General features: G+C 44.5%; 1 protein-coding gene across 1 annotated transcript in view; it reads left to right on the top strand.

The window, feature by feature from the left end:
• LOC139408271 (hepatocyte growth factor receptor-like) overlaps nt 1-12,594 on the top strand; it is a 72,353-nt gene that overhangs the window by 34,723 nt on the left and 25,036 nt on the right. The window contains exons 8-10 of the mRNA XM_071151973.1: nt 67-203; nt 373-537; nt 2,052-2,154. Coding sequence (XP_071008074.1) covers nt 67-203; nt 373-537; nt 2,052-2,154 — 405 coding nt within the window. The remainder of the gene's footprint in view (nt 1-66; nt 204-372; nt 538-2,051; nt 2,155-12,594) is intronic.

The following is a 12,594-nucleotide window of genomic DNA, read 5'->3' as shown; positions in this document are numbered from 1 at the left end:
AACTGTAATTGTGGTTGTTGTTGGGTTTGAAGTGGCTTCGACTCCCCTCCTGTCTCGCTCATACAGAACCCAGTAATCAGGGAGATCTTCCCTGCATTCGGTCCTAAGTCAGGAGGCACCGTGCTCACCATCAGAGGCTCTTTCTTAGACAGTGGCAACGGCAGACAGGTCACTGTTGGGAATGCCACCTGTGAGATCCTGAGGTGAGTGCATAATGTTTCTGCTTTGAGTAAAAATGCTTGCGTGTGTACATGCGGACGATATACACTGTATTTAACAGGTTTGGGTTATTCTCCAAATGTGAGGAACTGTGTTGTGTGTGTGTGTGTACTCTCACTAATATGCCGACGTGTATTTTGTCTCTTTCTCCAGTGTGTCAGTTACCATGCTGATGTGCAGGACCCCTCCCCAGTCGGCCCCGTCCCTCCAGGCGGTGTGTGTGAGGGTGGACTCTGTGGTCCGAGAGGCCCCTGTACTCTTCGCCTACAACGAAGACCCTCTCATCTCCAGCATCCAGCCCACACGGTCCTTCATCAGGTACTTGATATTAGTTTGCCAGCTTGTCCGTTGGTATGGAGGGAGGCAGGCCGTAGAGCAACAGCAGGAGTAATATGGCGGTGTCGACAGAGGCAGCCAGGGAAAGAGATATAGCTATTATTATCCGTAGGAAGAGGTTCCATAGGATACAGGTGTCAGAGAAGGAATGAGAGATCGTAGGGGGGAGTTTATGAAAACAGAGAAGCCACAGAGAGAGGGAACGAGTAGCAGTGTGTGGTATATAGAGGAGAAGAGAAAGTGAGAGAGACGGTCATAAAGGATAAGTGGGTGAAGAGGGACACATTAAATAAAAATCTATTTGGCTGCTGGTGGGCAAGGAGACCCCCAGCTCCGCTAAAACCATTGACAACTATGTGCCGTTTTCCAGGGATGCTTAAATAAAGGTTCAAACTATTTGGTTGGAATATCATCACCTCCTCTTGAAGAGCAGAGTCAGAACTACACATTTCCGATTATTCCACATCAATCATCAGAGTTGTACAGCAAGTAACTGCATGCTTTTTATGATCAGAGAACATTGATTGAGCATGTATTTTCAGATAGGTGAGGGTAGCCTATCGATTTGGCGTGTAGCTAGCTAAGCAAACAACACGTGTCATTTAGCTTGCTTCCTCAGAGATTCGACTTTTGGAAAGAGCTTGACATCGGCATTTATTTGACTTAGTTACATTGCCAGTCGGATTACTGTCTTCACCTCTATAGATGGCAAGCAAATCAAACTATATTTGGATGTAGCCTTCTAGCTTTGTTAGCTGTTATTAGCAAGCTAGCCAATTTGACGTGGTCCGTCAATAAATGGAGCCTATCATGTCCGTCGGCAGCAAGCGTGATGAAACACCCTTGAAAACAACGTTGAAAAGGGAATCATGTTAGCTAACTTCGCTAGGAAGGCCTACGTTGTTTGGGGGAGAAAAGTACATTAGGTCTATTTACGTCTATGTTTAGCCAACCTTTACAGTTTATATCGTCAAATACGCCCTTCTGCTGCTCGACAGGCAGACTTCACAAAGGATGGGAAATGAACGTAAACCACTCATTGCCTACATGTCACTTATACAGTAGTTCACTTTCATTTGACTGTGTATCACTCAGATATCCAATTCATGGTGGCCAATATTACAGGAGGAATTGATTTTTAATGATCATTGAAAGCATGCTTTCAGCATGCTGTATGACTCTGATGATAGAGCTAAATGTGCGCAATTGTTCTGCATGGAATAACAATGCATTTGTAATTATGACTCTGTTCTTCAAGAGGTGATGATTTCTGCAGGACAGTTATAACATTTATTGAACGATCCCTTGAAAACGGCACGCAGTTGTAAATGGTTTTAGATGTTCTCAGCAGGCAAATCTAACACTCTGCGCCTTATTGTGACGTTTTATTGATAACGGCCTATGGGCCCGCTAGTGACTAATCACTAACAGTCATTTTCTCCATGGAGATCACACTGTGTCTTTATTCCTGGCTACTCTCTCTGCGTCCCCAATAGCGGAGGCAGCACTGTGGTGGCCCAGGGCTTCTACCTTCACTCGGCTTCCCCGCCTCAGATGGTGCTCATCCCCACAGCCCAGGACGGCAAGGTGTTCACTGTGGTGAGTGTCTTAACCTCTACTGAACTAGGAGTGAGGTTTAGCAAGACCTCGTTCCCGTTGAGTGTCTGTCCGTCTGTTGAGGCGACCGACCGGACGTCTTCCAGCCTGTGCAAAAAACTAAATACCTCCAGACAAACCGCGTGGCTGTTATTGTCATTAAGCCCCCCTGAAAAGAGGAGAAAAGAGGTGAAATATTAGGGGAACAGTGCTAGATAGATTTGTACGAATGGATGGAGGGGAAATGGAAAGTCTACGCTCCATATGAGATAGTGTCATCACCTCTGAGTCACACAGTAATGTTACAGTAGCTGACTTGGTTTATTATCTGGCTTCAATCTGCTCAATCTGGGTTGATTATCTTTCCCCCCGTCGCATCCCAAATAGCACCATCATCCCTATATAGTGCACTACTTTTGACCAAAACCCTACGGGACACAACCATGGTTTATTATGCACTACAAAGGGAATAGGGTGCCCTTTGGGACACAGCTGTGGGCCTCGAGCTCTTCAATCTGTGTTGATTCTCCCTATTCTAAGAACGCTGCGGTGCGGATACACATGTATTCAGCCACTATCAAGGTACCACAGCACGAGAGAAGCCCTGACATGACTCTCTGTGTGTTCCACTTTTATAAGGAACCCTGATAACTAGATAGAAATGTAGGTTTCATTGCAGTTGTTTTTTAACGTTACCCTTTGTCTTGAAACAAACTGGTACACCTTAGTGTTGGGGGTTGGTGGTTGGCTGACTTGGAGTTTGCCCACATTGTGACATGTTGTTCCCAAATCAAATCAAACGTTATTGGTCACATACACATGGTTAGCAGATGTTATTGGTCCAATACACATGGTTAGCAGATGTTATTGGTCCAATACACATGGTTAGCAGATGTTATTGGTCACATACACATGGTTAGCAGATGTTATTGGTCACATACACATGGTTAGCAGATGTTATATGTCCAATACACATGGTTAGCAGATGTTATTGGTCACATACACATGGTTAGCAGATGTCATTGGTCACATACACATGGTTAGCAGATGTCATTGGTCACATGCACATGGTTAGCAGATGTCATTGGTCACATACACATGGTTAGCAGATGTTATTGCAAGTGTAGAGATATTCTTATGCTTCTAGGTCCGACAATGCAGCAGAATGTAACAGGTAATACAGTATCTAACAATTCCACAACAAAACCTAAAACAGACACATTCTAGTAAAGGAATGGGGTGAGAATATATAAGTATAAATATATAGAGGGCAGGTAGTTTGCCCCGATGATGCGTTGTGCAGACCGTACCACCCTCTGGAGAGCCCTGCGGTTGTGGGTGGTGCAGTTGCCGTACAGCCCGACAGGATGCTCTCAATTGTGCACCTGTAAAAATTAGTGAGGGTTTTGGTGACAAGTCATGAAGTCCAGGACCCAGTTGCACAGGGTGGGGTCAAGACCCAGGGTCTCAAGCTTAATGATGAGTTTGGAGGGTACTATGGTGTTGAATACTGAGCTGTAGTCAATGAACAACATTCTTACATAGGTATTCCTCTTGTCCAGGTGGAATAGGGCAGTGTGATGGCGATTGCATCATCTGTGGACCTATTGGGGCTGTAAGCAAATTTAAGTGGGTCTAGGATAACAGGTAGGGTGGAGGTGATATGATCCTGGACTAGTCTCTCAAAGCACTTCATGATGACAGAAGTGAGTGCTACAGGGCGATAGTCATTTTGTTCAGTTACCTTAGCTTTCTTGGGAACAGGAACAATGGTGGCCATCTTGAAGCATGTGGGGACAGCAGACTGGAATAGGAATTGATTGAATATGTCTGTAAACACACCAGCCAGCTCTGCTCTGAGGACGCGGCTAGGGATGCCGTCTGGGCCGGCAGCCTTGCGAGGGTTAGCACGTTTAAATGTTTTACTCACGTCAGCCATGGAGAAGGAGAGCCCACAGTCTTTGGTAGCGGGCTGTGTCGGTGGCACTCTATTGTCCCCAAAGCATGCAAAGAAGTTGTTTAATTTGTCTGAGAGCAAGGCGTCAATGTTCGCGATGGGGCTGGTTTTCTTTTTGTAATCTGTGATTGTCTGTAGACCCTGCAACATACGTCTCGTGTTTGAGCCGTTGATTTGCGATTCCACTTTGTCTCTACACTGATACTTTGCTTGTTTGATTGCCTTAAGGAGGGAATAACTACACTGTTTGTATTTGGTCATGTTTCCAGTTGCCTTGCCATGATTAAATGCGGTGGTACGTTATTTCAGTTTTGCGTGAATGCTGCCATCAATCCACGGTTTCTGTTTAGGGAAGGTTTTAATAGTCACAGTAGGTACAACATCTCCTATACACTTCCTTATAAACTTGCTCACCGCGTATATGTCAATGTTATTGTCTGAGGCTACCCCGAACATATCCCAGTCCACTTGATCGAAGCAATCTTAAAGCGTGGAATCCGATTGGTCAGACCAGCGTTGGATAGACCTAAGCACCGGCGCTTCCTGTTTTAGTTTCTGCCTATAGGAGGGGAGCAACAAGAGTCATGGTCAGATTTGCCAAAAGGAGGGTGGGGGGAGGGCCTTGTATGCATCGTGGAAGTTAGAGTAGCAGTGGTCAAGTGTGTTACTCGCTCGTGTACTGCAATCGATATGCTGATAGAATTGAGGTAGCCTTGTTCTCAGATTAGCTTAGTTAAAATCCCTAGCTACAATAAATGCAGCCTCAGGATATATGGTTTCCAGTGTGCATAAAGATACCAAGACAGCCTTGATGGCCGTCTTGGTATCCGCTTGCGGGGGGATACACACGGCTGTGACAATAACCGAGGAGAGTTCACCTTGGGAGATAATACGGTCTGCATTTGATTATGAGGAATTCTAGGTCAGGTGAACAAAAGGACTTGAGTTCTTGTATGTTGTTACAATTACACCATGCATCGTTAATCATGAAACATACACACCCTCCCATCTTCTTAACAGAGAGATGTTTGTTCCTGTCTGCGCGATGCACTGAAAATCTCGTTGGTTGTACGGATTCCGACAGCATGTTCCCAGCTAGCCATGTCTCTGTGAAACAGAGTATGTTACAGGATATCTCTTTGGAAAGCAACTCTGGCCCTAATTTTGTTGACTTTGTTAGCCCAGGACTGGACATTAGCAAGTAATATACTCAGAAGCGGTGGGTGGTGTGCGAGCATCCGAAGCCTAGAAGACCGCTCCTGCACCCTCTCCTCCGACGGCGTTGTTTTGAGTCGGCGTCTGGAATCAGTTCAAATGCCCTGGGAGGTGCAGACAAAGGATCCGCTTTGGGAAAGTCGTATTCCTGGTCGTAGGGCTGGTTGTGCTGGTAAGTTGACGTCTCTCTGATATCCAATAGTTCTTCCCGGCTGTATGTAAGAACACTTAAGGTTTTCTGGGCTAACAATGTAAGAAATAATACATAAAAAAACAAAATTCTGCACAGTTTCCTAAGGACTTGAAGTGAAGCTTCCATCTTTATCGGCGCCATCTTGCCATCTCTATGAACCACAACAAATACGTTTTACACACAAGTGGCCTCTGATGTTATGTGGACAGGTAGTGCTTTGTTATGGTGTTATCTTTCAACCTTGATAGCAAGGCACACAGGTTTAGTCATGACTCCCTTAGGAGAAACGCACACTCAAGCAAAACACACACATACACTGCTCTAACACTTTATCTCAAATCTCAACCAAACAAAATCCCTCTCTATCCCTCTCAACCCCCTCTACACCAGACCACTGTATCTGTATCAGCTAAGCTACAACCAACCCCCATCCCCTGACATCAAGCGCACGCACGCACGCACGCACACACACACACACACACACCAGCTCGCCTTTCAGTTTCCCTTTCACTGACCCCCTCCTGGTGTGACCTGTGATGAGGTTGGTGCTCTACAGAGCCTCAGGGAGGGCTAGGGTCAGAAGAGACAACAGGAGAGGAGGGAGGGAGGGATGAGGAAGGAAAAAGGACACAGGTAGAAGGTGTCCTCATAATATGCCTCAGTGTCAATTCAACTACCAATAACATTGTTGTTGGACATTTATGATTTGAAAGTTTCGATTTGGAGACTTTGAAAACGTTCCGTGGAATTTATTTCAGCGCATTTTCTCAATAGACTTGGGATCAAACTATGAATAGAAATGGGATCAAACTATGGATCAAATAAGCGTGACTCAACGCATGGACTGAGTTTGTCCCTTTTCAAACAATCTTATTTCCTTTCCATTCCAACCACTAATCTAATACCTAAACCCCCAGAGAAGACTGACTGGATGACAGTGCACCAGGCAAGACAAGACAGGGACGTGTACTGTGTTTAACAACACGGGGTATAATTTCTAATGATTTAGTATAGGGGATAATGCTCTAGTCCCCTAATGCTCCAGCTGTTGCCTCTTAAATTCTTTACAGTAACCAGGGTGAGATGAGGCATTCTCTAGGAAGAGACGGTATGAGACACAGTATTATTTTGACCCACAACACGGGGTCGCCGGAGAAGAGAGGGAGATCGAGAGAGAGAGAGAGGGATAACTGTTTCCAAAGAGAACACCCCTGGATATATGAATGCCTGAGCAGTAATTTGAGCGGGCCTGTCATCATCCACCACCACAGCAGCTCTGTGTTTGTTCAGTAGAGAAAAGGGAAAGAGGGAAATGAAACTTTGATCCGTGTACAATTTCATCTCCTGACTTTGGGTAGCCTGACTGCACAGACCCCTAGCTGACTGTCAGCCCGTAAAAATATAGTAGGACTGTGGTTGAAATAGGAGTCCATAATACACATGCAGCATACTCTACACATACAGTACGCATGCTGACATGCACACATGCACAGCCACACACTTGCAGGCACGTAGAGTACAAACACACGCACTCGTGATCCTCTTTCCAAAAGATGCCATACCAACAAGGTCTAGAAGGGAAGAAAAACAACTCTTCCATAGACCAACCATGAGATTTGGGGCCTCAACAACAGCACGAGAGAAAGGAGACAGAGAAGAAAGAAAAAAAAATGTCCAGCATCGACTTGATATCTGTTTCTCAGATCTGGAGTAAAGCCGAGGCTCAAGTAATCTCAGCTTTCCCACAAACATAAAAGGAATGTTTTTTTCTTCTTTCTTTTACGATCTGCAGGGAAAAGCTGGCATGGTCAGAAAGCCAAAGGAGCCGAGAAAAAAAAAGAGGGATGGAGCAATAGATCTGAGTTAGTGTGAATTTTCACATTACTACGTCCAGGGCCCATTCACATCCAGTAAAGGGGGCCAGGGAGCAGAGTGAGATTGCCAAGGGTTGGTGTGGAGAGGTTGATGGGGAAGTGGCGTTTGCGGTTGGACAGGGTTCGCTTTACTAGAGGATCCACTAGACCAGCCAGGTTGGTTGGTAAGGAATCCTAAAGTTCCATGTCAACACAGCCCAGGTCTGCCTTTCCCATCCCCTGTGTTATAATGCACTATACGTGTATCATATCATTGTAAATACACTACGGCGTTGTGTGTGTGCGCCTCATAGAAAGTGTTACCGTTCCATTAACCGGCCAGACACGTTGGAGGAATTCATACATGGGGGTGCTCCATGTCAACTGAAGACCCGGTGTGGTCTGCCTTTCCCATCTCTTACCCTTTCAGCAGCATGGCCAAAGCCCAGCTTGAGGGGATGCCTGAGAGGGGCAAGTATGAGGCCTTCCGTTTCCACCTGGCTAGTTAAAGATATTTTTGTGACCCAATACGGCTACACTTGTCGGTGTTATCTTTCGATCTTAACTAACTATGTATGTACAGCTTGAGTCCTTAGCTTCTGGGTAACACTTAGTATCTTATAAGATCGCTTTGTTTGGCATTGTTATCCCTTGGTCAGGATACTGAACACTTTCCAGAGAGTTTACAATTGTACAATTGCACTATGGTTGCTGTCTCCATTTTGGGAGTATAGGGTTGCCAGTTCAGTGATAATCAGAGCTAACTACCCACCTCTGCTGCTACAATATCAACTAACAAGTAATTGTATTCACAGTTGCCCCCCCCCAACCCACAGTCATTCAGATCAGTCTACCAACACAAGCGAGAGGAGACATTTATGAAACAATGAATCTTTGCCATATAATGAGTAGTGGTTGACTGAGGTTTCCCCTAATTCACAGGATATTTGTCTAAACTCTCCAGGGGACCATTTTACCTTCTAGACCCCTTTAGTTGCTCCCTGTCGAGGAGCACACACACACACACACACACACACACACACACACACACTCGCCAGACTCAATTGTGATTGCTTGCTTTTGTTCGACCATCAAGTGCAGGTTGTGTGTGAGTGAACAAGGCCCGTGTGTGTGTGTGTGCATGCTAGCGTGTGTGTGTGTAAACAAGGCCTGCTGTGTGTGTGTGTGTGTGTGTGTGTGTGTGTGTGTGTGTGTGTGTGTGTGTGTGTGTGTGTGTGTGTGTGTGTGTGTGTGTGTGTGTGTGTGTGTGTGTGTGTGTGTGTGTGTGTGTGTGTGTGTAAACGAGGGCCTGCAGGGCCAGAGGGTGTGTGTGTTTGCACTCCATCTGCGTTATTGCTCAACACCGACTAGAGTTTGGAAGTCTGTCCAGGGGAACTGAACTGCTAACAGGAAGCTTTTGTAACACTTAAAACCAGCCCTGCTATTCCACCCATGGCTACTGTGATTAGCAACAATGATGCTCATGGGAATTAGAGTTCAATCACTTTGTTAGAGCCAAAGTACGAACGAGTCATTGAAAGGTTTATTAAAACACTTCCATGTTCCGGAAAAGTTGAGCGTGGAGCAAAATAGTCTGGCCACTGTGCGTCTGTCTGCCTCTGCTCCTGCTTGCCCTTCGGGGTCAAGACCAGGTTACTGTAAATTAACGTTGTGACAACTGTACGATGTATTCCATGTGTACCCCGGTATATACAACTAATACCACTTGAAACTGCCGATGTAAAATGGGCTTTATGAATACATTTGATTGATTGATTGATATGTATTCCACTCCTGCCGTGATATGTAAAAACATGCCACCTAATGAAATGTTTTAGCAGAAAGGACATGTGACTGTGGTGCAGAAAGGCCACTAGAAACATGTGTTTGGGGTCATTTTTGGGGCCATGGGTACTTTGGGCTTGATGTCTGTCTGTGTAGGATGTCTTTACTCAAGGACGTGTTTGCTTTAGTGGCCAACTAGATACATATACAACATCAATGGCCCCTAACCACGCAACAGACATTTACACTTGGCTGTCAACTCTGGGCAGAGTTAAACTGTTTTTTTTCGTCCATGCCACAGCTGTGTGTGCACCAGGAGGCTTCGAAGTGTCTGCTGCCGGTGCACTTTCAGGAGGCCTTTGTTGAAAACACACAAAAAGTTCCATAAGGAACACCAGATTGCTATATATATATATAGGAAGCATGGTGACTGACTAACAAAAACTCCCTGCGACTCCATTATCACATCAAGAAACACTTCTAGAACTCGTCCGCACCACTTCCCAAATCTCCAGTTAGACGTGAAGAGCCGGAAATGACAATCATACCAGACATCTGGGCCAGTTTTTCTGAAGGACCAAAGTGCCATGTCGATGCCGAGAGGGGAAAGAGGAGAGGACAGAAGAGATGCCGGAGGATACAGGGACGGCAGGTAGGCAAGTGGTTAGAGTGTTGGGCCAGTAATCAAAAGGTTGCTGGATTGAATCCCCGAGCTGACAAGGTAAAAATCTGTCGTTCTGCCCCTGAACAAGGCAGTTAACCCACTGTTCCCCGGTAGGCCGTCATTGTAAATAAGAATTTGTTCTTAATTGACTTGTCTTGTTAAATGTAAAAACAATTAAAATACCTGAACTAACTTCCACCACTTTAGCGCTTAGACGGTGTCCCAAATGGCACCCTATTGTAACCGGTGTGAAATGGTAAGCCGGGTGCACACTAATAGCGCTTTGATTGATGACTTCACTTGCTCTGAGACCTTGAAGTAGTTGTTTCCGTGGCTTTTGTGGAGCGATAGGTGACAGTGCTTTGAGGGTGATTGTTGTCAATGTGTGCAGAAAGTCCCTGGTTCAAGCCCAGGTAGGGTTGAGGAAAGGAATGGAAGCTATACTGTTACATTGATGCTGTTGACCCAGATCACTGGTTGCTGCAGAAAAGGAGGAGGTCAAAAGGGGGGTGAGTGTAACCGGTGTGAAATGGCTAGCTAGTTAGTGGGGTGCGTGCTAATAGTGTTTGGTGACGTCACTTGCTTTGAGACCTTGAAGTAGTTGTTTCCCTTGCTCTGCAAGGGCCGTGGCTTTTGTGGAACGATGGGTAACGGTGCTTCGAGCGTGACTGTTGTCAATGTGTGCAGAGGGTCCCTGGTTCGAGCCCAGGTAGGGGCGAGGAGAGGGACGGAAAGCAGAACTGTTACACCTATATAGTGCACTATGGGCCCTGGTCAAATGTAGTGCACTACAGTAGATAGGGAATAGTGTCATTTGGGACTTTGCCTTTATTCTTCTGTTCTGGATGAGGGCCCTTGTTTCACTCCTACTAGAACGCAGGCCCTTCTTTTCTCTCTGTTTACCATTATGTCAGACTAGAAAAGATGGAGGATGCATTAGCAGAGAAGTGATTGAGTGTGTGAATGTATCTACGTTTGTTTTTAGGGTAGTGGTACCCTTACAAAATAACATGTGAGAAGAAACACATCTGGTTTTCGGACCTGTTTATTTTGAACATGTTTATTTTTCATCTTCGTCTGGTCTCCCATCCCTGCTAAGCTTCAGAGGCTTCAGAGGCAAACTAGCAGTGGGATGCAGGGTGCAGTATGGGTACAGGGTACAGTATGTTGCTTGAATAAATGTTCCAAAAAAGCAGCGAAAGCAAAGGCCAGGCGAACATAACCGAAGATAGGGAAAATTGCAGGAAAGAGGGAGGCGTTTTATTTATCAGAAATGTTTCACTTAAAAATAAAAACAAATACATTTTGAAATTATTTCCTTGCAATATTTGGTTTTGCTATCAATACTTTTGGGTTTATGTTTTGCTTTCAATATCATTATTAGTCTTTTTGTTTGCAATGCTAACAATTTTGTTCTCCACGTCAGACGTTTTTCTTGATAATTATGGCACAAAAGTACCTCACTCACTAGAGGATTACAACACATAATAAAACACTATTACTCTCTTACACCATTATTCCCTGCCACAGTTTCAGTAAAGAGCTGAGGGATGGGGATGGGGCTGGAGAAATGCAACCCCTCTCAAATCTATAGACAACGCTGGATGCAAGGACTGACCATCCATGATATCAAAATGATAGTTTTAACCATGTGTTTAGTGGTTGTTCCTATTTACTTTCTTTACAAACATTGGGGTAAAACAAGATTATATTTGGGGTTCTGATGGGGTACGACAGTTGAATGAAGCTCATGAGACATTTATACCTTACATTCTTCAATAAGAAAACACATATCATTCATTTACAAGTCCAAAAATGGATGTAGCAACTAAAGATTGCACCTTTTTAACAGGCAGTGGCCTTCATACAGCAGAACTACAGCCCTTTGAACGTAATCCATTAACATTATTTCAACCCCACATTTGAATCTGCAATTCCACATGTGAAAGTTAATTTTTTTGACAGTTAAACTGCTAATTTCATTTTCACGTGATTGTTTTTCACATGTTAAACTTGCAATTCGACATGTTGAAATGAGATGTGGAGTTTTCTGTAATGTGAAACGGCAAATGTGATTTTCACATGTCAACGTTTTTAACACGTGAAACTGCAAATTGCACACGTGACAATGAAATTCACATGTGAGGTGAAAACATGTTATTCTCCTCACATGTGAAAAGGTGGTGTGAACGCAAAATGTATACATTTGAAAATTATAGTTTCACGTGTGAAATGTAAGCTCAACATGTGAAAGGAACGTGCCATGAAATCCAATATTGTATAACAAACAAATGGAGAAATTACAGGGGGAAAAGTTACAGGTGTTGCATCTGACCCTGCCTTCACAGACTGGTTGAACTATCATGAGTAGGCTGGACAAAAATGTAATCTCTCAGTATGGAATAGTGTAAAACTGTCACTCTACCACCCTTTGTACCCCACTTCATCCCCCTTGGTATTTTTCCTATTTTGTTGCATTACAACCTGTAATTTAAATGGATTTTTATTTGGATTTCACATAATGGACACACACAAAATAGTCCAAACAAATAAAAAATAAAAAGTGGCACGTGTATATGTATTCACCCCCTTTTCTATGAAGCCCCTAAATATGATCTGGTGCAACTAATTACCTTCAAAAGTCACATAATTAGTTAAATGAAGTCCACCTGTGTGCCATCTAAGTGTCACATAAACTGTCACATGATCTCAGTATATATACACGTGTTCTGAAAGGCCCCAGAGTCTGCAACACCACTAGGCGAAGGGGCACCAC

This window comes from Oncorhynchus clarkii, chromosome 1 (genome assembly GCF_045791955.1).
Source record: "Oncorhynchus clarkii lewisi isolate Uvic-CL-2024 chromosome 1, UVic_Ocla_1.0, whole genome shotgun sequence".
Lineage (NCBI taxonomy): Eukaryota > Metazoa > Chordata > Actinopteri > Salmoniformes > Salmonidae > Oncorhynchus > Oncorhynchus clarkii.
The sequence above is the reverse complement of the archived record's forward strand: the minus strand, read 5'-3'. Positions and strand labels throughout refer to the sequence as shown.